Source organism: Bactrocera oleae, chromosome 3 (assembly GCF_042242935.1).
Source record: "Bactrocera oleae isolate idBacOlea1 chromosome 3, idBacOlea1, whole genome shotgun sequence".
NCBI classification, from domain to species: Eukaryota; Metazoa; Arthropoda; class Insecta; order Diptera; family Tephritidae; genus Bactrocera; species Bactrocera oleae.
This window is the reverse complement of record NC_091537.1, coordinates 83,505,821-83,530,074: the sequence shown is the minus strand read 5'-3', so window position 1 is coordinate 83,530,074 and position 24,254 is coordinate 83,505,821. Positions and strand designations below refer to the sequence as shown.

At 31.3% G+C, this 24,254-nt stretch overlaps 1 protein-coding gene across 5 annotated transcripts; it reads left to right on the top strand.

The window, feature by feature from the left end:
• The first annotated feature begins 1,016 nt into the window (after nucleotides 1–1,016).
• Npc1a (Niemann-Pick type C-1a) lies at nucleotides 1,017–23,539 on the top strand. Of its 5 annotated transcripts, none has more exons than XM_014247204.3 (14): nucleotides 1,017–1,264; nucleotides 1,468–1,819; nucleotides 6,746–6,919; nucleotides 6,989–7,145; nucleotides 7,236–7,312; nucleotides 10,846–11,067; nucleotides 11,141–11,333; nucleotides 13,024–13,140; nucleotides 16,278–16,588; nucleotides 17,293–17,592; nucleotides 17,663–19,052; nucleotides 20,300–21,172; nucleotides 21,292–21,368; nucleotides 22,312–23,539. In XM_014247204.3, exons 2-14 carry the CDS (start codon nucleotides 1,712–1,714, stop codon nucleotides 22,315–22,317), a joined length of 4,005 nt encoding a protein of 1,334 aa, XP_014102679.1. In that variant the 5' UTR covers nucleotides 1,017–1,264; nucleotides 1,468–1,711; the 3' UTR covers nucleotides 22,318–23,539. The 5 variants fall into 5 exon arrangements, with proteins under 5 accessions (XP_014102679.1, XP_069963170.1, XP_069963169.1 ...); XM_014247205.3 differs by having other exon boundaries at nucleotides 1,053–1,069; XM_070107069.1 differs by having other exon boundaries at nucleotides 1,017–1,819; nucleotides 13,027–13,140.
• The last annotated feature ends 715 nt before the right edge of the window (nucleotides 23,540–24,254 follow it).

The window sequence follows — 24,254 nt, the reverse complement described above, 5'->3', positions numbered from 1 at the left end:
CAGGATCCCACTCGGACAGTTGTGAACGTTGGTTCCTTGTGATTTTCAAAAACTGTTAGATATGGATCACCAGACCCTTAATGATCGACGAACCGCTTTGAGCCTACCACAAATTTGTTAAGACGGCTAATATCAATCTCAGTAACTTCGCCAGGTTCGCTGAAAGTGTGTCTTCCGAGATGTTTCAACCTGTCTGTCAAAAGTTGGATAGTACAGAGTACCTCTTGCGTTCTACTTTCAGCCAGAAGGATCACGCAACCGCAATAGTTTTGGTTTTTGACCTGTGCTTGCAAAGTTGACCATAGATCCAACGATAGAGCGCAGGAGGACAGCAGAGTGCCGACTTGCTGTGACCCGGCATCCAAACAAGTCGGATATAAAAGAAGCTTGATGCTATTGATAAAGATGACAATCACTCTTTGACAAATTTTGAGCGCACTGTTCGCGAACTCAAGGCTAGTATTGCAGCGCTACAATTTTTGCAGCCATACGACGGTCCGACGATGGCGCTGGTGATTTCGCATTCCTACATTTCCAGTTGGCTGCTTTCTGTGCATGTGATCCACCCGGCACATTGTACGTTTGAGTTCGGTTCCGACCTTCATCCACCCACGTCCGTTTTTTTCATAGGGTTCCCACACAAAGCAGCTATCCATCTCCCGGAAGGTAGTGGCCTTTATTGGTTCCAAGGTTATACTTGTTAAGAAGCCAAGGCGAGTGTAAATCCGATATTGGAATTCTCTTGCTTAGTTGAAAGAGGATTCAATATTAAACTAAAAATATGATTGTTACATTAAAATTATCAATATGTATTACGAGTTATGCGAAATGAGCAGAAAATTTCGAAATAATTATAATGCATTAAAACGCATAACAAGCACATAGTACAACGGATAGCATTCACATGGCTAATTTTACAAAACTACAACTAATGTGGCAACGCTTCTACTTTGACATTTAATTATTCAGCCAATCAGAAAAGTAGTGTGGTGAAAAGATTTACAATAAATGTTTCTGATGATAAAAGCAAACGATTCGGTTATTATATGCAATTTGCTTCATAATCGCGGTCAGTGATATATGTGATTTTATTTCCCAATTATATTGCAAAATGCAGTCGAAAAAAATTTGAAAGTGTAAAATACAAAAAAAATATCTTTGGACAAAACTGCGAAAGATTAAAATATCTAAGAAATTTCGTATTTACTAAGTGCTACGGAAATTCAATCAACAGCGGGTCGCTGCAAAATATCGATTTGTGCAAGTAATTTTACGTAGCTGGAATTTTCATGGACGAACAATAAATTTCATTTCGATACAAAGGATTTTACAAATATAAAAAAAGCAAAAGCTTCTGGCTTTTAGAAAAATTATGGTCGGACAAAATTTTGCCATATAGTATTCCGACAACATATATTAAATTAAAAATTGTATACTAACATAATCTTGTTTGTGTGTTAACGACAGGGCGCTACCGAGAGTGTGTAAACATATTTCTGTATGTGCGGCCATATATACCATAGTTAATGGAATTTGTATGCATTTCGTATATTGTGCTGACCTCCGCTGCATCCAAAAAAGAGCAGTTATAAAATCACTGATTCCATTATTATATTGAGACGATACTAGTTTTCGCGGAGTCTTGCTGCCGTGTGGAAGACCGGCGGATACTCCGTGTTATAAAACAAAAACATTCGGGCTGAAAATAACGATGGCGCAAACAAAACACCGTAGTCCGCAGCAAAGCTTTCGTATTAAAAGGTTTCATCACCTTATATTTTTTGCTGTATTGACAAATCTTTTCGCTAGTAGCTTGCAGGTGAGTACACATAAATACATTGTAATTTAATAATACTCGTATATTCCTATATACAGATGAAAATATGCCATAATAGATAAAACTTGCTTAAACTTTAAACTGTCCAATTAGCTGGGTTTGCAAATTTAAATTTAAGTACGATATGATCAAATATGTTTAAACAATAGATATACAAATGCGAGTTTGCATTAAATGTTGTTTATACTATAAAGCAGAAATTGTGTACATTAATGATTCGGAAAATGGCTTCCATGATTACGTTATCACGGCTAATTGACCGTGTAATTTTTATTATCATATAGGATTTAATGAAAAAAGAAAATACTACCTAAATTGTTGTAATATTATCTGTATGATAAAACATTTTTATAAGTATAATAGTTAACATTTCTTGTAACTTACAAGTGAAAGTAACTAGAATAATCACATTTCTACATAATGACTAAACTTATTATACCTCAATTCGGTCATGTTTAGGCAAAAATAAGCAGTCTATAATCTTTACTTAGGAATTTTTGAATACTTATACTATAAGTATGTATATAAATAAATTTGTGACATATTCCAAATATCGTGGTAAATTTATAAAATTTGTTCGGATAATGATTTTTAACCGATATGCGTGCGTTATAGAAATCCATTTCGTTATCTCTCGCTATAAGAAAAAATTTTCGCAGTTTATTTTTGTTTTGCGTTGAATATAAGAAAAGCTGTGGCAGCATTCAATGAATCTTATCTTTTGCGTAGAAACAAAAGACCGTATGTTTAATAAATATCACAAAGAAAAAAGTAATAGTGGTAATATTGCAATATTGCAATATAATGGTGTCCACCATATTTCAATGCTATATCAACTGATTTAATATGAGATACTTTGCTATATAGTAATACTCAGTGACTAGTTAGACCTTAGAACCTTTCTCAAAGAACTCCTAAGTCTGGGCAATTATTATGAATGTACATGCATTCGACTAAGGTTTAGACATAAGGGTACAGCCTACACACAAGGGGATAGCCGCCTTCCAACAGAAAGGTAGGACCGGAACCTTATATTGCGGTTGGTCCTCATACCCAAGGCATGCGCCAATGGGTTGATGATCTTTTATGGAAAACCTTTGTATTTGTGAAGGGTATTATAGCGTGCAACCGAAGTTATTTTTTTCTGCTTTACTGTTATCAATTTGCATATAATAACCAATAAAGAATATCATTATGGTAACAAAAAAAGATTCTTTAAAAGTAAACGTGTCATCTTTTCAACAACACGATTGGCTGAAAAGTTTGCTAGCCCTTGCATCGTTTATTCAAGTTTCGTGCTCGTTATTTTGCTGAATAGTCATTTAATTTTGGAAATTGCTTGCAGAACTATGCGTGAGTTAGCAGAGGATAAAAAATTATCATATTTCGGTTCTGTGTTAAGTAAAACTTAAGTTGTATTGTCAGCGAATTCCCGTTCGAATTGACGTAAATATCAACTGATTTGTAATTCTGTCATTTCGATTTCCTAAATTTATACAATGCAAATACGAGATCCAATCTAAAGATTTCTGTAAGCAGTTCTGCAGTGAAGAAATAAATAATTAAAGTTTATTTACGAAAGAATTTGAATTTGACTACTGAATAATGTATACAACTAGGTTTGCAAATAAATTCAGCTTCGTTGAAAATATCTATCAGAGAGTAAAATTGCAGAAAAAAGTGTACTTCCCGTTTCGCTTCACATTTATGCACAATTAACTTTCTTTTATTCCATATAATATGTAGATATTTATAACGTAGAGATTTTTCTGCAATCTTTGTTTTTCACTCATATACATATATAGCTACATATGTTTTATGCAATCAAAACTTCGGTTGGTATGTAGATGTGCGCAGTAGATCCTGTTTTAAGACTTATTACTTATAAAAATGTAATCTCTTGAAAAATTAAACAAAGCAATTTTTTTTTATCACATTGCGAATATAAATGCATTGATTAATTTTATTGACTAGCCGTGAATCACTCTTCATACATTCTAGACCTGGAACCTTTGGCCATTTTTAAAGAAAAACATTAAATTTAAACAATTGACAGTTATACTCTAAACCGAAGCTACATGATGACACTGCACTCTTTCACTAACTTTATATTTACTTTTAGTCCAGTTGCATGCCCTATTGATTCGATCTGAACATTTTCCGGAGGTTATACCGTTTCTTTGTAAATAATCTATGCGAAAATTTCGTGAAGATATCTCTCCTCAAATAAAAAAGTTTTCCATACAGGAACTTGATTTTGGTCGATCAGCTTGTATGAAAGCTACATGCTATAGTAGTCCGATCTAAACAAAAATGTTCGGAAATTACAGCGCTGGCGTGGACAACAATTCATGCTAAATTTCGTGAAGATATCTTGTTAAATAAAAAAGTTTACATACAAGAATTTGATTTTGATTGTTCAGTTTGTATGACAGCTATATGCTATAGTGATAAGATCTGATTAATTTGTCCGGAGGTTACACATTTCCTTTGGAAATAATTTATGCTAAAATTTCGTGAAGATATCTCGTCAAATAAAAAATTTTTCATACAAAAAAAAGAATGGTATTGTTATTTTCAGGTCGATAACTCAAAAAATGAAAAACATATCTTAAAAATAAAAAAATTTTCATACAAAAAAAAGAATGGTATTGTTATTTTCAGGTCGATAACTCAAAAAATGAAAAACATATCTTAAAAATGGATATTCGTAATTCAGTTATTTTGTTATTATCAAAAAATAAAAATAACAGTAACCCACGTATGACTACAATGTGGCTACTTTCATTTTATAACTTATTTAAAATTTTGAACTTTGATTCCAACTTTGTTCATTTTCAAATACCAGAGTAAGTAGCTTGTAGCTATAACAGCGTAGTTGTATGTATGTACACATGCACATAACGTGTACACGAGTGTGTTGTTCTCTTTATTAGCTGCAGATCACTTTTTCTCGTGCTGCCATTATTAAATGCCATTTCTTCTCCAGCTTTTTACTTTTATTTGAAAAATGTATCGATTTACATACAAACATACATAAGTTCAGATACTACATACGTCGGTGTTTTTATACAAATATGCACACAGTCTATGTGCACTTTATGCTACTCTTACGTAGCTATGCTCACACATTCGTACGTTTGTATATTTTCTCTACAATTTTCCTTAAATTGAGTGCATTGATGATAGTGTTAAATAAATTTATTCTGAATATTTAATTAAAATTTGTATGAAATATATAATACATTGATGCGAGTAATTTCTTAACTGTCATACTTGATAGGTCAGGTTAGGTTCAAGTATCAGTTGAATATTTATACATACATACATATATGTGTACGTTACGTACATTATTTACGCTTGTCAAAAGAAGCATAATAAAAACTCTAAGCAGCAGCGTACAGGTGTAATAGTTAAGTTTCCAAACGTGATACTTTTGATCAAGTAATTTGAGTGAGTCACGAGTGCGCGTTTGTGTTTGAAGACAGCTGTAATATGCCTTACTTACATTATACTATTCTCAGAAATGTGTTGAATAATTTTTGTTAAGATTTTAAAGATTACGCAATGTTTTTTTTTAAATATTTAAATTAGTTCTAACGGCATCGGGGAATGCTGTCAAGCTGACTGTCCTTAATAGGATGTAAATACATAATTAGTTGAACCCAACTTCCATGTGATGGAAGAATAATCCACCAAATTCATAGATGTTGTAGAAGTGGAAAACATTTACCAAATAAATTTCAGGGACGCTCCCAAAATTGACAATTTTTGGAAGGTATTAAAATACAGATCCGTTCTCGTTATGTGGACTCAATTATCATACGACGGAGAAATAAAACTGGTTTTTCTAAAATATTAAAAAAATAAGAAAAAAACGTTGACTTCGGTTGCAAGGTATACCAATCACAAATAAAAAAGGTTTCTATATATAAATTTGATTTTGATCGGTCAGTTTGTATGACAGTTATATGCTATAATGGTCCGATCTGAACAATTTGTTCGGCGATTGTACCGTTGCCTTGGACAATAACTTATGCCAAATTTCGTGAAGATATCTTGTCAAATAAAAAAGTTTTCCCTACAAGAACTTCATTTTGATCGATCAGTTTGTACGGCAGTTATAAGTCATAGTGGTACGAAATCGGTGTTTCCGGAAAAAGAGCAGCTTCTTAGGGAGACAATTTCAGAACGATATCTCAAAAACTGAGGAACTAGTTCACGTATATATTGTCAGACCGACAGATGGACATACTAAATCGACTCAGAATTTCTGCCGCTATAACAACAATAACTAAATCGAGTCAGCTCGTCACGCTGATCATTTATATATATAATATGTTATATTTTATAGGGTTTTATCCTTTTGGGTGTTACAAACTTCGTGGCCAACTTAATGCAACTTATATGCACTGCCAGAGTCTTGTTCTAACAAGGTATCGTCAAAATTTCCCTGCAGGCCGGTGACAAAAAATTGTACGTTGGAATGCCACTGAAATTGGGTTGCCAATTATCGAATAAATCTTTATTGTATCTAAAAAAAAAATATATAAGTGTTAATTTTTACATAAAAATTTTTTAAATTAATTTTTAAATAAAAAAATAAAAAATAATTGTAAACTATTTTAAACTTAAATCTGAATTATAGTGCTTCTATAAAAATATATATTTTTTTAAATTTCTGCCAAAATTGCTTATATCTTTCACAATAGTGTATTAAAACTGACTAGAAGAATGTTTTCGCTTATCTTAACTGGCGTGAAAACCTAGTAATGCACATAGCGTACTGATTAATCATATTGTTTGCACAATACATACACATACATACATATATATCTATAATTACTCATTAAATCAAAATATAAATTAAATCTCTGTTTTATTTCAATTTTTTTTTCTTTTCTTTAGGACTGCGTTTGGTATGGTGTCTGTAATGTTGATCCCGTTATGGGACACAAACAATATTGCGTTTACAATGGTACAGCAAAGGTAATGCCTGCCAATGGATTGGAATTGATGAAACAAAGATGCAGTCATTTGCTGGAAGGTGGCGCCACTGAATTTTGCTGTGATAGCGATCAGGTAAATAAAGCGATAACTCATACATACTATTTATATACTTTATATATATGTGTTTTTAATTCTTTAAAGATTTCCATACTTAACGAGAATATCAAATTAGCTGCGAATTTTCTCGAGCGCTGCCCTTCGTGTATGGCAAACCTTGTGCGTCATTTATGTGACTTGACTTGTTCGCCCAAGCAATCGGGGTTCTCGAAGATTGCTCAGAGTAGCATCTCACCGGCTGGTAAGTTAAAACACTGCATGTATGTGTGGGTTTATTTATGCCTATGCTAATTGTACTGTTTCGTAATCGAACGCATATATATATTTCTAGGTAAAGTTTATGCTACCGCACTGGATTTACACATCACTTCAGCATATTTGAACAACACATATAAATCATGTTCACAGGTAAGTTCTAAAATCTATTTACTTACATATATAGTTTTTTGTTACAATTTCACACTACTAATGGTTAAAAAAGATTATTGTTAGTGTTCATTTGAACTCTAAATAGGCCAACAAATACGGTTAATTAATATTAAAAAATCTCAGTAACTTGTTTATCTGCGTATACAGTGTGTAAATTATTATTATCATTAAAAAAATATATATTTTATGACATATTTTAATGTTATTTTACTAGTAATGTTTTGTTGAAAACTGTATTTCGTTTTGAATAAAAAATAAATACATTCAAATTTGACTCGGACTGGCCCATAAAAATGGGTGCACAAACCGATAATTTTTTTTTGTTCCTAGGTTGGTACAACCTTTTTTTATATTCGATCTCCATAAGTCAATTGGTTTGTGTTCAGCAGCTGCTTGTTTACGACACCAAAAGGTTGTCTTGCGATTTTTATATATTGAGTCAATGTTTCGAAAACAAAAAAAGTCACTAGGAGCCAAAATTTGATCCTGTAATTATGTAAAAATTTACTATGAATTAATTATCAGATTTATACCTTTGCTTGTGGCTTTTTGCGTTTTCACATAATAATATCTAAAATATACAATTCTATCAATCTAATTGTCAAATTTCCAATCTTCTTAAATTCTTAAATTGTAAATCTGTCTCATTTAATAGATTCTAGCTATATTTAAAGAAGCTTTAAAAAGAATTATTTAACATCAAACACCTTATAAATGTCGATTCTGTTTTCACTTATCCGAAAAAAATTTAGACGCGCATCTTTTATGAATTTTGGGCTCAATTACAATTCAAATTGTGTAGCGCTTACCATATTTAGTTTTTTATTTTTAAGTTAGTATTTTTCTAAAGTATGAATGTTTTAAAATTTTCCAAAAATGTTTTAATAACTTTTCAAATATATATTTTGTATTAAAATATTAATTTATATGTTTCATATTTTTTTAAATATATTTTTTCAACTTTTTTCTTTGTTTTTAATTTCTTTCCAAATAATTTTTTTTCTTATTTTGACATTTTTTAAAATTTATTCTTTGTTTTTAGTTTTATTTCTTATAATCTTGATTTTTTTTCCAATTATTTTTAATTTTTCCAATTTTTTTGAACTTAAAAATTGTTTTTTTTAATCCTTTATTTTTTTTAAAATTTTTTTTATATATTGTTTTTATGTTAATATTTCACAGTTTTTTTTTAATATAAAAATATTTCTTTTTCCTTTTTTTTCAACTTAAAAATGGTTTTATTTTTAATCTTTAATTTTTTTACATTTTTTTTTAAATATTGTTGTTTTTTTGTTAATATTTAACATATTTTTTATTTAAAAATTTTGTTTCTAAATATATCTTTTAGCATTTTTTTGTTAGTGTTAAATATAATAAAAATTAAATCGCCATTTGCAACTATGTTGTGCTCTTTTTCGATATTTCTTTGTCGTGATTTTGCTTTACTGAAAGCACACAGGTATAAATGCATTGATTCCCCACGTCATTCAAAACATTATTGTGTTTAAATGAGTAATTACATACAGTCATTTTCTGCTACTGGTGTCTATTTCGTTTTCAGTGACAGTTACAGACATTTGCTTGTAGTCGGGGAAAATCTATGTTTATCTCGTAGACAAACCAAGGTTAATTATAATAATCACACATGTAGATAGGTATAGGGGTATTTGTGCATTCCCAACAAATGTTTGGTTTACATCACGAATAAAAAATGTAATGAAAGTCTTTACATTCTCTCTTGCTTATATTCTTATATATTATTTACGTCTGGGACGAGCTTTCCTTGTAAATGAAAATAGTATAGTTTACTACCATGACATGTGAAATTACCGCTAACATTTGATGTAACTCGTTATGAATTCTATAAAATGTTATTAAACACTGGTAGATACATACATATGTATATGTAAGTACATATGTACGACATAAATGATCTTGCTGCGACAACAATATATAAATATATAATTGTTTTAAATTACCTCCATATGTAAACATGCATATTTATATATAGTATTATGGTATGTACATTAGGATAGATCACGAAATTAAGTTTGTAACTACAAAACTACAAAAGTTGACTTTTAATAGAAGAGAAAATTTTCGTTCTTGACGTGTTTTTCCCCTTACTGTTGTCTGTTTATTAAACGCAATGTTTTTCCAGCTGTTGACGATTCGTCGGTGCTTAGAAAATGGCGAATCGAACAAACAACTAGTATAAAAAAAATATAGGCAGAAAAGCTTCAACATAAGCGGACCGAACCCTGATTTTTATCTAATACTGTTAGCTCAGCAAGATTCCCAGAAGGAAACGTCGGAAACCCTATAAAGGGTAAATGTATAATTTAGGTCTCCCAACGAAGGAAGCTTTTTTTGTTTTTAATCGTCTTATTTTGACACGAAGATAACAAATCCGTGAGCGGAAATCAATAATTAATCTATGTATGTATATAAAAATATATTTAACACACTTTGCACATATTTTTGAAGTAGCTTAGTTTTTGATGTTGTAGCGGCAGAATTCTGTAGAATTCAGATCACTTAGCTGTAATTACAAGTTCAACGAATTAGACATTTTCTTGTGAAAAAAGGAGTATTAATTAAATAAATAGTTAAATAAATATAACATTCACGATTTCTTTTGTGCCGCGATCTATGGGCACCTCGGCTTTGGACCGACCGGGGTTATTTTTTTGTAGCGCGGCAAAAGGCCGCCAGTGCAGAAAGGAGTCACTCGAAAAACATATGCAAAGTGTGTTAATATGTTGATTTTTTTTGGAAAAAAAGAACAATAATTGAAAAAAAATGAATTGACGATATAAAAAAAAAATTTGAATTTTCACGGCCTCCTCGTTGGGGGACCTAAACTATACATTTACCCTATAACGTATAGTAAATGACAAGCGTGCGTGCGTGGTGCCGATACATGTCATACAAACTGATCGATCAAAGAAAAGTCCTTGTATGGATAACTTTTGACATTTGAAAATATACCTATCTGTACGAAATGTGACATATGTTGGTTATTGTTCAAAGCAACTCTATAATCTCCGAAGATATTGTTTATATCGTATCATTATTAGCTATAGCTATAGTACAAACCGAGCAATGAATATCAAGTTTTTGTATGGAAAATTCTGATTTGTGAAGTTTACCTTTATTTTTTGTGTTTTTGGTTTCGCTTATAATTTTTGTCGAGCAGGGACCAAGCAAAGTAGTGGAAAAGTGTTGCTTTGAAGCTGGTTTGCCGCTAAGCGAACTGACCTAGTATAAAGTCTAATATAATATAAATCAAAGGTGCTAAGTTCACATATCAGTGAACCACAAGTCAATTAAAATAATGATTACTAGTTCAAGAAAAATTATCTGTGCATAAATAATTTAATAATAGTGGAAATCTAAAGCTGATTTAGCAATTTAATACTCCTAGAATAATAATAATATAAAATAATGAAAAAAATTTTTTTTTTTTTTAATTCCTAATCCATTAATTTTATATTTTCTTTCGCCCACAGGTCTCAGTGCCATCGACTGGTCAGAAGGCTTTGGATTTAATGTGTGGCAGTTACATGGCAGCACGTTGCAGTCCAACAAAATGGTTTGGCTATATGGGCGATCATGACACCAATCCATATGTACCGTTTCAAATCAACTATATACAACATGCAAATAGCTCGGCCTCGCAAGGCTTTACGCCATTGAATTCGAAAACCACACCATGCAATGAGAAATTGAATGTATGTTTTCGCTAAAATGGCTTGATAATTCAACATACGGTTTTTATATTTTTCGAAAAATATTTTCCTACAGGATAAAACTCCTGCCTGTGGTTGCAGCGATTGTGAGGCTTCTTGTCCGGTACCCGTGCCGGAGCCACCACGTCCGGAACCCTTTAAAATTGCCGGCCTTGACGCATTCGCTGTGATAATGACGGTTGTCTTTTTCGTAGGCACACTGCTCTTTCTCATGGGCGTGTGTCTATTTCCTTCCAAGCGAAGTGAACGTAAGTTATATGTTAGAAAAATTTATGTGTATAAAGGTATCAAATGGCAGCATGCATTTAATGATCAGGGGTTTTTCAGATTTTATAAATTTTAAAACTTTTGCTAATGTTTTTTTGTGGGTAATATCATTTCCATCTAAATTTTTAGCAGATTTTTATTGAAAATATTACCGAAAATTGCCAGTAATGGAAATCATATAATTTCAATCAGTTTGGAATGGATTGAAAAATAGTTTATAACGTATGGGTTAATCAGCTTAGATGAAAAGAGTATAAATCCTTATTCAGATATTTTTTAGTTGAAATACTTCTCACGGTTATACTACGGGTGTTTTACTATACATTTTTGTTCTCACAACAATTGTTTTAGTGTGTGAACTGATATGTTTACAGATCTATCCGATAATGGGATCCCAAATTATTATCGAAGCTAAATTTTGAGGTTATAATGGTATATATGCATATAACTGGTTGTTTTTATTGTTGTAACACATTAAAACATTTCTCAGTTTTATTCGAGAAATGCTGTTGTGATGATAGGTCGTCAATCAGTTCAAATTCGCTTTCGATTTGTTTATTTAGACTCGTCTGTTTTAATAACGGTACTTCTAGCTGGCACAGCAAATAATCATACTTTTCTAAATAATTAAAATTTATAAAAATAAATTTACTATAAAAAAGTTGCTTTAAAACGTTGTGTACGTTCGATAATATTTAGAGTTCAAAAATTTTAATTTTTTTTTCGAAGTTATAATAACATAGACTCGCCTGTTTTAAGCCCTCTGCCTGTAGCTGACATAGAAAATAAGTTTTATTTTTCTAAATAATTAAAATTTATAAACTTAAAATTACTATAAAAAAGTTGCTATAAAAATACGTGAGTTTTCCATAATATTAGGTAATAAAATTTTGTTTAAACGTTTGACACTACAGAAGGTAAATTAGTAGAATATTAAATTTGTGCAAAAATGGTGTATTTTTTTTTGAGTCCGTGACGTCCAATTATTTCGTTTGTGTAGTGGGTTAGATTGACTCGAAAACTGTGTGGTCGTAACTTATAAGCGTAAGCCTGTTAGTATTCTTATTTCAGTGTTGACTACATGAGTAGGTTAGCAATAATAAAAAAGGGTAAGCCATAATAATAAAAGTTAAAGTAGATATAAAATATGTTTTTGGAACTGTTTTCGAAATAATGTTGAGCAGTAATAAATTGTTGTCCCAGTAGTAAACAATATATAAAATATATTTTGGAACGGTTTTCGAAAAATTTTCGAACTAAAGTTTAGTAGCAACCCAGTAGTTGGTAGTTTTTTTTATATGGTAGGAAGACATTTTTCAATGAGCTTTTAGGATATACTACTTAAAATTTGTCTTATTTTATAACACGCTTTCTTAAAAAAATCCACAATCAGTTTTCAGAAAAAAATATACAAATGCTTCAAAAAAATTTTCGCATTGTGAATATTTTAATGAATTGGCTTTTGGTGCTTTCGAAAAATCATCTCATCCATAAAAAAAAAAAAAAAATACAATATTAAATAATTAACTCATCGCGGAGTTTGCCATATACTAATTATTTTCATACAAATTATTTTCAAATGCATTGTTTTTTTTTTTAATTTACACATTTTTTATTTACTAATATCTCCTATGATCTTCTTCTTATTATTATTGCATTGGTTGTTTATAGTAGGTGAAGGTTTGGATAGTGGGCTTTGTAGCGCCACAATAAACAACCGTTTTACTGGACAAGTGAGTAACGAGTTCGCACCCGAGGAGGATTCCCCACTACAATCGAAAATGGGCAGTATGTTGAAATTTTGATAGTCTTGAAATTTAGTGTCGTAGAAGTTGTGAACAAAATCATGCTCAATCAAATTCTGTTTGCTTTATTTTTTTTGTAAATATGTATCTGCTGCTCTTCATCTGTATACTCTTAAACTTTATTTTAGACATATATGTGTATACACGTGTGTGTATACTTTATTTATATATATGTGCGTTTGTGTATGTGTGTTCTAATTGGCTTAATTTTCATTTAAGTTGTCATTACAGTCAACTGTAGCTTCGTTAATAACTGTAAATGCGCTAGTGATGCTAACTATGTGTTTCATTGCTGCATATATACAATATATCATATGAGCTGTTCTTTCTTAGACGCATCAAATAAGCTCTCAATTGTAATGAATGCCGTTACGATGATTTTCTAATTATCTAATTTGCACTTTGTCCAATTTGTGATTTAAAATAAGAGAAAAACGTCGACAGGTTTCGAATACTTAAGTATCCATTGGATTTGTCTATGGATCTGCTTACTTTGAAAATAACTTGAAATTTAATTCGCAGAACGCTTGATTTTCAAATGTATTCAGTAACCTGGAAAAAATACTCTTTTTATCCACTTACTTTCCGTGTGAACAACGTTAAAGAAATGTTTAAAACCTTTACAAAAATGTATTGTTCCCGAGTGTAAAAATTTGGTTTAAAATAGCAATTGTAATTTTTTGACAATCAGTAACTTAAAAAAATTTATAAAAATAAATTTAATACAAATTAAACACAAAAAAATTTTTTTAAGTTCATATAAATAAATTTAAAAAAATCTAAAAGGCAAAAAAAAAAATAATTAAAAAAAATTAATTTAAAAAAATATTTTTTTTTTGGAAAAAAAAGTGGTTTGGAGTTAAAAAAGTATATGTAAGCAGGAATCACAGTTTTCTTCTGAACTTAACAATATAGTTCATAACCTCAAAAAATGGCATGTTTAAAATTATATTAGTGATTTTTAAAATAAAAAATTTCGGAGTTGAAAACCTTCAGAAAATTGTTTGAACAATACTAATCACAAATGAAATAATTGATTTAAATAAGCATAATATAAATTTAAAAAAAAAATTTAATTAATAAAACAACTAAAAAAAATAAAATATAAAAAATTATTTAAAAATAAAGAAAAAAATATATATATATATAAAAGTTTAAACTTAATTTTAAAACAATTAACTGTACCGTTTTCATAATTAGTGACATTAAAGATATTAAATTATTAATTATAATACACATAAAAAAATAAGAATAAAACAATAAACAAGTAAGGAAGGGTTAAGTTCGGATGTAACCGAACATTTTATACTCTCGCAAAGTCAAATGGTATACTCGTTTGAGATTTCTTTGTGGATTGACTGATATTTTCGGTAGAAGGTCAACTATAGGCACTGGGGTCCACATATTTAGTACTTAGGGGCTTGAACAGTTTTGGTTCGATTTAGAAAATTTTTGGTCACAAGGTGGCATACTTTAAACGTATTATTCACGCAAAGTTTTACGCCGATATAATCATTGTTGCTTGATTTGCATAGTGGAAAGTGAAAGAATCAAGTGGTATTTAAAATGGTGTCATATGGAAAATAGGCGTGGTTGTAATCCGATTTCGCCCATTTTCGCACTATGACATAGAAACATGAAAAGAACGTTATGCACCGAATTTGGTTGAAATCGGTTAAGCAGATCTCAAGATATGGGTTTTCACCTAAAAGTGGGCTGTGCCACGCCCACTGTCTAATTTTGAACGCGGTTCCTATAAAGTCATCTTATACCATCTCAGAGATAAAATTTAATGTCTCTGGCGTGTTTAGTGCTTGATTTATCGCGCTTTTAGTAGTTTTTAACAGTACCGTTATATGGGGAGTGGGCGGAGTTGCCACCCGATTTCAACTATTTTCACACCGTCAATAGAAGTGCTAAAAACATTTGCTTCCAGTGAATTTTGTTATTATAGCATTAGCGGTTTAGGAGATATGCACATTAAACCTATTAGAGGCGGGACCACGCCCACTTTTTAAAAAAAAATTTTAACTGCAGATGCCCCTCCCTAATGTGATCCTGTGTACCAAATAACAGTCTTGTATCTTATTGCGGAGCTTAGTTATGGCAAGTTATTTGTTTTTGATTAATGGCGTTTTGTGGGCGTGGCAGTGGTCAAGTTTCATAAAGATATCTCAATTTTTACTCAAGTTAGAGCTTGCACGGACGGACGGACAGACGGACAGACGGACGGACGGACAGACAGTCACCCGGATTTCAACTCGTCTCTTCATCCTGATCATTTATATATATATAACCCTATATCTAACTCGATTAATTTTAGGTGATACAAACAACCGTTAGGTGAACAAAACTATTATACTCTGTAGCAACAGGTTGCGAGAGTATAAAAAACAATAAAAAAATAAGAAATAAAAACATATAAAAAATGTTTAAAAAAATTAGACAAAATTTTAATTAAATTAAATTAGAAAAAAATTAAAAAAATAAATAAAAAAGTTAACAGGTAAGCAAAATTTTAGATTAATTTTGAACGAAAAAGCAACGGAGCGACCTTCTTTCAAACATATACAAATTTAAACTGAATAATAAAAAAACAAATAGGTTTTCTTAAAAAGAAACAATGATTAAGCAACGTATTAAAATAAAAAAAAACTCGCGGAGGTATGCTCACCGCTGCACATCTAAAAAAGAATCTAATGCCTCTTTAAAATAAATTAAAGAAAAAAATAAAAAAAACGAAAAAAACAAACAACATGTTATATTATTCACTTTGCCATTGATAAATGTTTTTCTAATAAAATTTAAAATTAAATCTGTGACTTAATAAAATAAAAACTACCCTCTTCAAACTTAATGAGCAAGCTTCAAATTGCAACACCTGCACAACTTCAGTAGTTGTAAAGCGAAACAAACGCTTTTCACATCACCTAACATCTAACATCTGAATTTCATACTCTTTACTTCAAATATATATCTTCATAATATCCAACCGCTTCTAATATCTCACTACAACTCTTATTCTCTATTTGTGCAAATCTTTTAACAGTTCGATATTTTTAAAATATTTTCACCAAAGAAAATTCGTAATAAATATGTTTTACTTTCTGCTTTTTATAGACGATGAAAACGAAGTCGATGGCGCGCAGGGGCCGCTTGATGAATATGAGACTGGTTATTTCGAAAATCTCGGCGCCAAGACCGAGAAATGTCTGGAAGCGTTTTTCACCACTTGGGGCAAATTCTTTGCACGCCGTCCGAAAATGACACTGATTGGTGGCATTTGTTTTGTCATAGTAATGGGTTATGGCATTAAATTCCTACACATCACAACTGATCCGGTACAGTTGTGGGCGTCACCGCAATCGAAATCGCGCATTGAACGTGAATTTTACGATTCACAATTTCAACCGTTCTATCGTATAGAGCAGGTGAGTGCACTTTGTAAAAAGTTTAGTTAGAATTTTTAATTTTTGCCGCCAAAGTGTAGGCAGAATTTTACAATTAAGTTTACTTCTTTAAACTTTTATATTCAAATTTGTCGTTGATTATGTAAACAGTTTTTAGTATGAAAGTATCTTTTCATAAATAGTGCTCAATAAAGTTTCATTGCCGAACTTTACCTCACCTAAATGTAGGCAACATTTTTACAATAAAATAATGTTTACTTCTTTGGCATTTATATTAAAATTTTGTCGATGATTATGTAAACACTTTGTCGTATGAAAGTATATTTTTTTATATACTGCTCGAAAGAGATTAATTTACGAATTTTAGCTCACCTAAGTGTAAGCAACGGTACAGTCGATAGATTAGGAAGAAAATAGCTTACCTTGTCATGCCTGAATGAGAGAATTTCATTATTTTCGTAAATGTTGTCGCTAATCAAGTCTTTTGTTGTTGTTGAAAGATATTTGGTATTATTTTGTTGGCGCCTAAATGTAGGCAACTTCAAGACGGTTTTGTTATAAAATCTCGTCTTAATCAGGCTGAAAAAAAAACCGAAAAAAATTAGAAAATAGAATAAAATTCATTTATGATTTTTTGAGTTTTAATAATAAAATGTAGCCATATTTTTTTACTTCTAAATAGCGCCATATAAACTATTTCTCATTCGCTATTCTCTTTCTTAAAGGTAATCATCCACGCAGTCGATTTGCCTGATATCGTACACAACACATCTAACGGTCCAATACATTTTGGTCCAGTTTTCGACAAAGCCTTTCTCACACAAGTCCTAGAGCTCCAAGAAGACATTATGAATTTAGGAAGAAATGGTAATGGCACAGTTTTGGAGGATATTTGTTTTGCACCCTTGTCTAGTGAGAGCGGCAGCAAAAAGGATGTTTCCAACTGTATTGTACAATCCATTTGGGGTTATTTCGGCAACGATTTGGAGCGTTTGAATGATACTGACGAGGATGGCAATTTTGAGGTGAGCCAACAAATAAATTTTTTTTTAAATAAAAATAATATATATATTTATTATTTAATTTTCACCACAGGTCACCTACTTAGATGGTTTGTATCAGTGTATGAGTAATCCATATCTCTGTCTGGCACCTTATGGCGGACCAGTGGATCCAGCTGTAGCTTTAGGTGGCTTTTTACCGCACGGTGAACAGTTATCGGGCGATACGAAATTCGAGCATGCAAATGCCATCATACTCACATTCCTGGTGAATAATTATCACGATAAGTCCAAATTGGGTCCGGCATTGGAGTGGGAGAAACGTTATGTAGATTTTATGTTGAATTACACGAAGACACGCATGGGCAAACATATGGACATTGCATTCACATCGGAGCGCTCTATTGAGGACGAACTAAATCGTGAATCACAATCCGATGTTATGACCATACTCGTTTCCTATTTAATTATGTTTGCGTATATTGCGATATCTTTGGGTCACGTGCAGGAGTTGCGTCGCGCGCTAATCGATAGTAAAATCACTTTAGGTGTTGGTGGCGTGATCATAGTGTTGGCCTCCGTAGTCTCTTCGGTTGGCGTATTCGGTTATATAGGCGTACCAGCAACACTTATTATCGTCGAAGTTATACCCTTCCTTGTGCTGGCCGTGGGTGTCGATAACATCTTTATATTGGTGCAAACGTATCAGCGTGATGCACGTCGCGCCGATGAAACGCACGAGGATCATATTGGTCGAATATTGGGACGTGTTGGACCCTCTATGCTACTCACTTCGGTTAGCGAGAGCTGCTGTTTCTTCTTGGGCGGTCTTTCGGATATGCCAGCGGTGAGAGCTTTCGCCTTGTACGCCGGCATGGCATTGCTCTTCGATTTCATACTGCAAATCACATGCTTTGTTAGTTTGCTAACACTCGACACTAAGCGTCAAGCTGAAAATCGTTTGGATATCCTCTGTTTCATACGTGGCAAAAAAAGTGATGCCTTACCCCATACTGAGGGTTTATTGTACAAATTCTTTAAGAGTGTCTATGTACCGTTCCTAATGCAAAAGACTATGCGTGTCGTGGTTATGATCGTGTTCTTCGGTTGGCTATGCAGCAGTGTTGCTATAGCGCCACGCATTGAAATCGGTTTGGATCAAGAATTGTCGATGCCGCAAGATAGTTTTGTACTACACTATTTCCAAGCGTTAAACAAATATTTAAGTATTGGTCCGCCAGTGTATTTTGTTTTAAAATCTGGTTTGGATTTCTCCAAAACATTCCATCAAGATCTTGTTTGTTCCGGCAAGTATTGTAATGACGACAGCATGTTGACACAAATCTATTTGGCTAGTCGTCGCGGCAATGTGACGTACATTGCACGTCCTGCCTCCAGTTGGATCGATGACTACTTCGATTGGAGTCAGTCGTCAAGTTGCTGTAAATATTATCCGAAAACTGGCGACTTTTGTCCACATCCAAGTAAGTACCTCATCGTATTTTTGTTAAGATTAGCTTATATAGAATGATTTAAAAAACTATAGTGAATATATATTATAGTAATATTATTTAGTATTGACGGTTTTGCCTGCCTATATATTATATGAATATGATAAAAATCCGCATTAGTAATTATGTTTATAACTTAAAACCCGCCAATTTTAAAAGTACTGTGCCTACTAATTTAAAAACATGTCTCGTACTCTAATATGGTTTAATTGCACAGTGTCACTGCTTTCACAGCAAAAACTCTTGCTCAAAACCAACTTTCAAACGATGGGTTTAGAAATTTTAGTTTTTTTTTCTTCTAAAATTCGAAAACATTTTTGAACACAATTATTTATTGTAGCTATATATATTGACGTACAGGGTACTTCGTGCCCCTAATTGGATTGGTTGAAGAATGTATTAGCTTTTACAACAACCACTTAACTGACGAGCTAAATTTTTTTAAAATTTTTAGTGATAGATTTTTAATTTTTAGGTTTTTTTTTGGAAATTTCGAAAATGATTTTTGAAGACAAGGACTTATTTAAAACTATATTGATCTAGATAATATATTAAGGTTTGTTGTTGTGCAATGGAATAGTGGGAAAAACTGTGTGGTAAAATGATCTTAGTTCGGTTTTTGAGGTTATATCTCGTGGTAGTAGATTCATGATATACATATATATTTTAATACGAGATCCTAAATTGGTCATGATTTCGTTAAACTAGTTTTGAAATCAATTGACACTCCTTCGCCGAAAATAATCCGGGTCCGCTCCGGTTACGTAGGCGCGACTGTCGTGGGAACTGCTCGGAGAAGTATAATTTACGCTGGTGATCTGTGAACTTAATCTTAGAGTGTTTTAGCTTTTCTCGTCTTCTAAATTTTATATGTATAAAAAAAATAATAGTAATTTGCCTATGATAATAACCAATTTTTACTAACCTTATAAATTAGTTTGTTGTTGTATATTAGTTTTTTTTTTTTTTTAATTTGGAATCTAGAAATTCTTAAATAAAAATAATTTGCAAATTTCTAATTTTGAATCCCGAAATTTCAATTAAAATTTCAAATAATTTTTAAATCTCAAAACTAGCAATAAAAATTGAAAACTTAATTTTTAGTTAAAAATTGTTTAATTATAAAATTAGCAACGCTATGCACAGTAGTTTCAATATATATTTTCTATAAATAATATTACATCATTTAACCGTTACATATTGCCTTTTTTCATTTATAGAGACTGAATGTGATAGCTGCGAAATTGAGAAAACCAATCGACAACGACCTAACGCGCATGATTTTGGCAAATATCTAACATTTTTCTTGCGCGACAATCCCGACGATAGCTGCGCCAAAGCCGGCCATGCTGCTTACGGCAATGCTGTACAGTACAAAACTAATCCAAGTACAAATCTCTCTATCGTCGAATCCACCTCCTTTATGGCATACCATTCGATATTGAAGACATCAGCCGATTTCTATGAATCACTACGCGCCGCACGTAAAATCTCCGCGAATATAACGCATATGTTGCGGGGACGTTTAATGTCACAGGGTGTGCCGTTTGAGCAAACGCTCGATATTGAAGTATTTCCCTATTCGGTATTTTACGTATTCTACGAACAGTATTTAACCATGTGGCCAGATACTTTGCAAAGCATGGGCATTTCGGTACTCGCCATATTTATTGTTACATTCGTGCTAATGGGTTTCGATATACACTCATCGCTGGTGGTGGTGATCACAATAACAATGATTGTTATAAACCTGGGCGGTATAATGTACTATTGGAATATATCTTTGAATGCTGTATCGCTGGTGAATCTTGTGATGGCTGTTGGTATATCGGTGGAGTTTTGTTCACATTTGGTGCATAGTTTCTCGATTTCAATGGAGAGTACACGTGAGAAACGCGCTGCAGATTGTCTAACCAAAATGGGCAGTTCCATATTTTCCGGTATTACTTTAACGAAATTCGGTGGCATTTTAGTTTTGGCTTTTGCCAAGAGTCAAATATTCCAAGTATTCTATTTCCGCATGTATTTGGGTATTGTGCTGATTGGCGCTGCTCACGGACTTATATTCCTGCCGGTGCTACTCAGCTATATTGGTTAGTGATCCAATCAAGTAACTAAGAAAATAATATATATGGTTTGTTTGTTATACAAAATTGCTTTCTTATGTAATATTGTCTGATTTGAATTTTACATTTTCATTCGCGTTACGCAGGCGCACCGATTAACAAAGCCAAGCTGGTCAATTATCAACGACAGGCATATAAAGTGCAAGAAACATCGCTTTCTACGGTAAGCTTGACATAAACTATTTTTAAACAGTAATTTATTGTTTTATTATTATTAAAAAAATAGTTTAATTCTGGGAATCGTAAATCTGTCTATAATGCATTTTAAGACTCAACCAAAATTACTTTTTTCTAAACAGCAAATATTGCGGTTGTGTCAGTAATCCGACTTTATTTAATAATTTTTCATTCTCTATTTTAAGTTTGCCACGAAGCTTGTAACACCCAGAGAAGTCAGATACCCTATCAAGTATACATATATATAAAAAACCAGCGTGACGAGCTGAGTCGATTTAACCATGTCCGTCTGAATATACGCGAACGAGTCTCTCCGTTTTTGAGATATCTTTTTTTGCACACGTTCTTTCCTCCCCAAGAAGCTGTTCATTTGTTGGAATCGTCGGTATCCGACCACTATAGCATATAGCTGTCATGCAAACCGACCGATCAAAATCGAGTTTTTGTATAGTAAACTGATTTATTTGACAGCAAGTCCTCACGAAATTTAGTATAGATTATTAACCAAGGCAGCGCCACAATCTCCGAACATTTTGTTCAGATCGGACGACTATAGCATATGGCTGCCATACAAACTGATCGATCAAAATCCAGTTCTTGTATGGAAAATTTTCTTTATTTGACAAGATATCTTCACGAATTTTGGCATGGATTATTTTCCAAGACAATGCTACAATCTTCGAACATATAGTTCAGATCAGATCATTATAGCATATAACTGCCATACAAACTGATCGGTCAAAATGAAGTTCTTTTATGAACAAGTTCACGTTTTTTCTTGTTTTCTCTGAATTTTGGGACCAGACCGATTTTTTGTTGGTTCCCACTTTATTATATATACATATATTAGCGTAAATAAAATTTACTTGACATACATATGTACACAATTAATTTTATATATTTCATATTTTATTTTCTTTCACTTTTAGACGTGATGCGAATCGATAATTTACCAAAGAGACGATTCACCGTCAAGTCCAAAGAACATCATCCAACCAACACAATCAACCAGCATATTAGCATTTTTCCATCAATACATCAGCAGGGCATGTCTTTATCGCGCAGCGAACGTGTGAAGACGATAATGATGCGATGATGATGTTAAAATCAAAAAACGCCCCAGTCACGTTAGAAAGCGAGCATGTGTAAGTAACGGAACAGCGAAACTTTATTTGCACTTGTAACAGTTCAGGATATTTAAAAAAATATAGGGTACAAAGGAAATATAAATGTATGTATGTAGTTTATTGTTTTTAAATTTTTTCCCCCGAATGCGAGAATTACAAAAAAACTGAGTAAAAGACAAAACTAAGATTTCTTTACGAAGTAATTTATATATTTACACACACACATGCGCGTACGCAAACAAACGTTAGTTGTGAAGTTCGTAAAAGGCTTTTGTATTGAAAAAATAAAATAAAAACAAAAACAAGCACCAATATGTACCCAGCCTAAATTGAGCTCTGTGATAAACTTAGGTACAGAAAAAAGAGAACAAATCATAAAAAAAAAATTAAATTTTAAATAAACTATAAAAAAACAGCAACAAAATCTGTATTAAACAAAATATGCAATCATATTTCCATAGACTGGTCAACCGCGCAGCCGCTGCGGCGTTGAAAGCATTCATGTTTGGCTTTAGATTTTGAAAGCCGTTAGTATTTTTTTTGGCATTTTGCAATGACATATTTTTAATTATCAAACGTTCTCTCATACATCATATATAGAAATATGCAAACACGCAAAGAAATTTTCAAACATACAAACAATATTCATTCACACCTACATATATACATTTTTAGTGTATATAAATACAGCTATAATGCCATTAGGCTTATATATTCTCTGCATTCATTAAATTTTATTTTCGAATCTCTTTTTGCAAATTGGATTAACGCGAATTGAACTGTTCTTTAGCTTAAATTTTTTCCAAAATATTATTATTATTATATGCGTGCTTTGAAAGTTCCATTAGACATCTATGTACATATATACCCTTTGTTTGTGTGTGTAAATGTAGCATATTTAGACTATATTAGGTAGCTATATTAGTACTTTGAAAAGCCTACAATTGTTTTTAGGTTAAATGAATTATAATAAATTTTTTGAAATAAAAAGCACTCTAATAAAATTATTCATAAACTGTGTGACAATGTACTTTTTTTCTATTTATATTATTTTATGTATTTTCAGTTACTTTTTTGTTCTACAGGATTTGAACGATTATTTTTTAAATATTAATATTAATACTTATTATTTCAAAATTTAAAATTTTTTATTGAACATTATTGTGTTATGTTTTATTTTTAATTTTTATAATTAAAATTTTTTATTTTAATTTTTTAAAATTCTTATTAATGACCAATATATATACACATATTTATATACATTTTATTATTTTAAAAATTTGAATTTTCGAACTTTATAATATTATATTCTTATTCGAAAATATTTTTTATTATGCCTTATTTAGTTATATTATATTATTTATATTTTATATTTGAAATCCTTTTAGGCATTATATTTAACATTTAACTTGTTTTTCTAGATACTTATACGTGTGTACATACTTATACATATGTATATAGCTTTTTATTTTATTTTGTCCATTTTTTAATTTATTTTTAACACTATATTTTTCAATTTAAATATTTATGTTTTTATATTTGAAGTATTTTTTACATATTTATATTTGAATTATTTTTTATTTGAATTATTTTTTAATTTTTTTATTTTTATTATTACTATATTTAAAAAAAATTGAAAAAAATTGTTTTTGAAAGTTTTTTTTTGAAATTTAAAACTTTTTTTTTTAAATTAAAATTTTTTTTTATTAAAGTTTAAAATTTTTTTATTAAATTTTTTAAATTTA

What these genes read in the sequence shown, in the direction of transcription:
- Npc1a (XM_014247204.3), top strand. Translation starts at nt 1,712, where the DNA reads ATGGCGCAAACAAAACACCGTAGTCCGCAGCAAAGCTTTCGTATTAAA. An exon ending in TTTGCTGTGATAGCGATCAG is followed by an intron (nt 6,920 to 6,988) that starts GTAAATAAAGCG and finishes AATTCTTTAAAG; the next exon opens with ATTTCCATACTTAACGAGAA. An exon ending in CATGCAATGAGAAATTGAAT is followed by an intron (nt 11,068 to 11,140) that starts GTATGTTTTCGC and finishes ATTTTCCTACAG; the next exon opens with GATAAAACTCCTGCCTGTGG.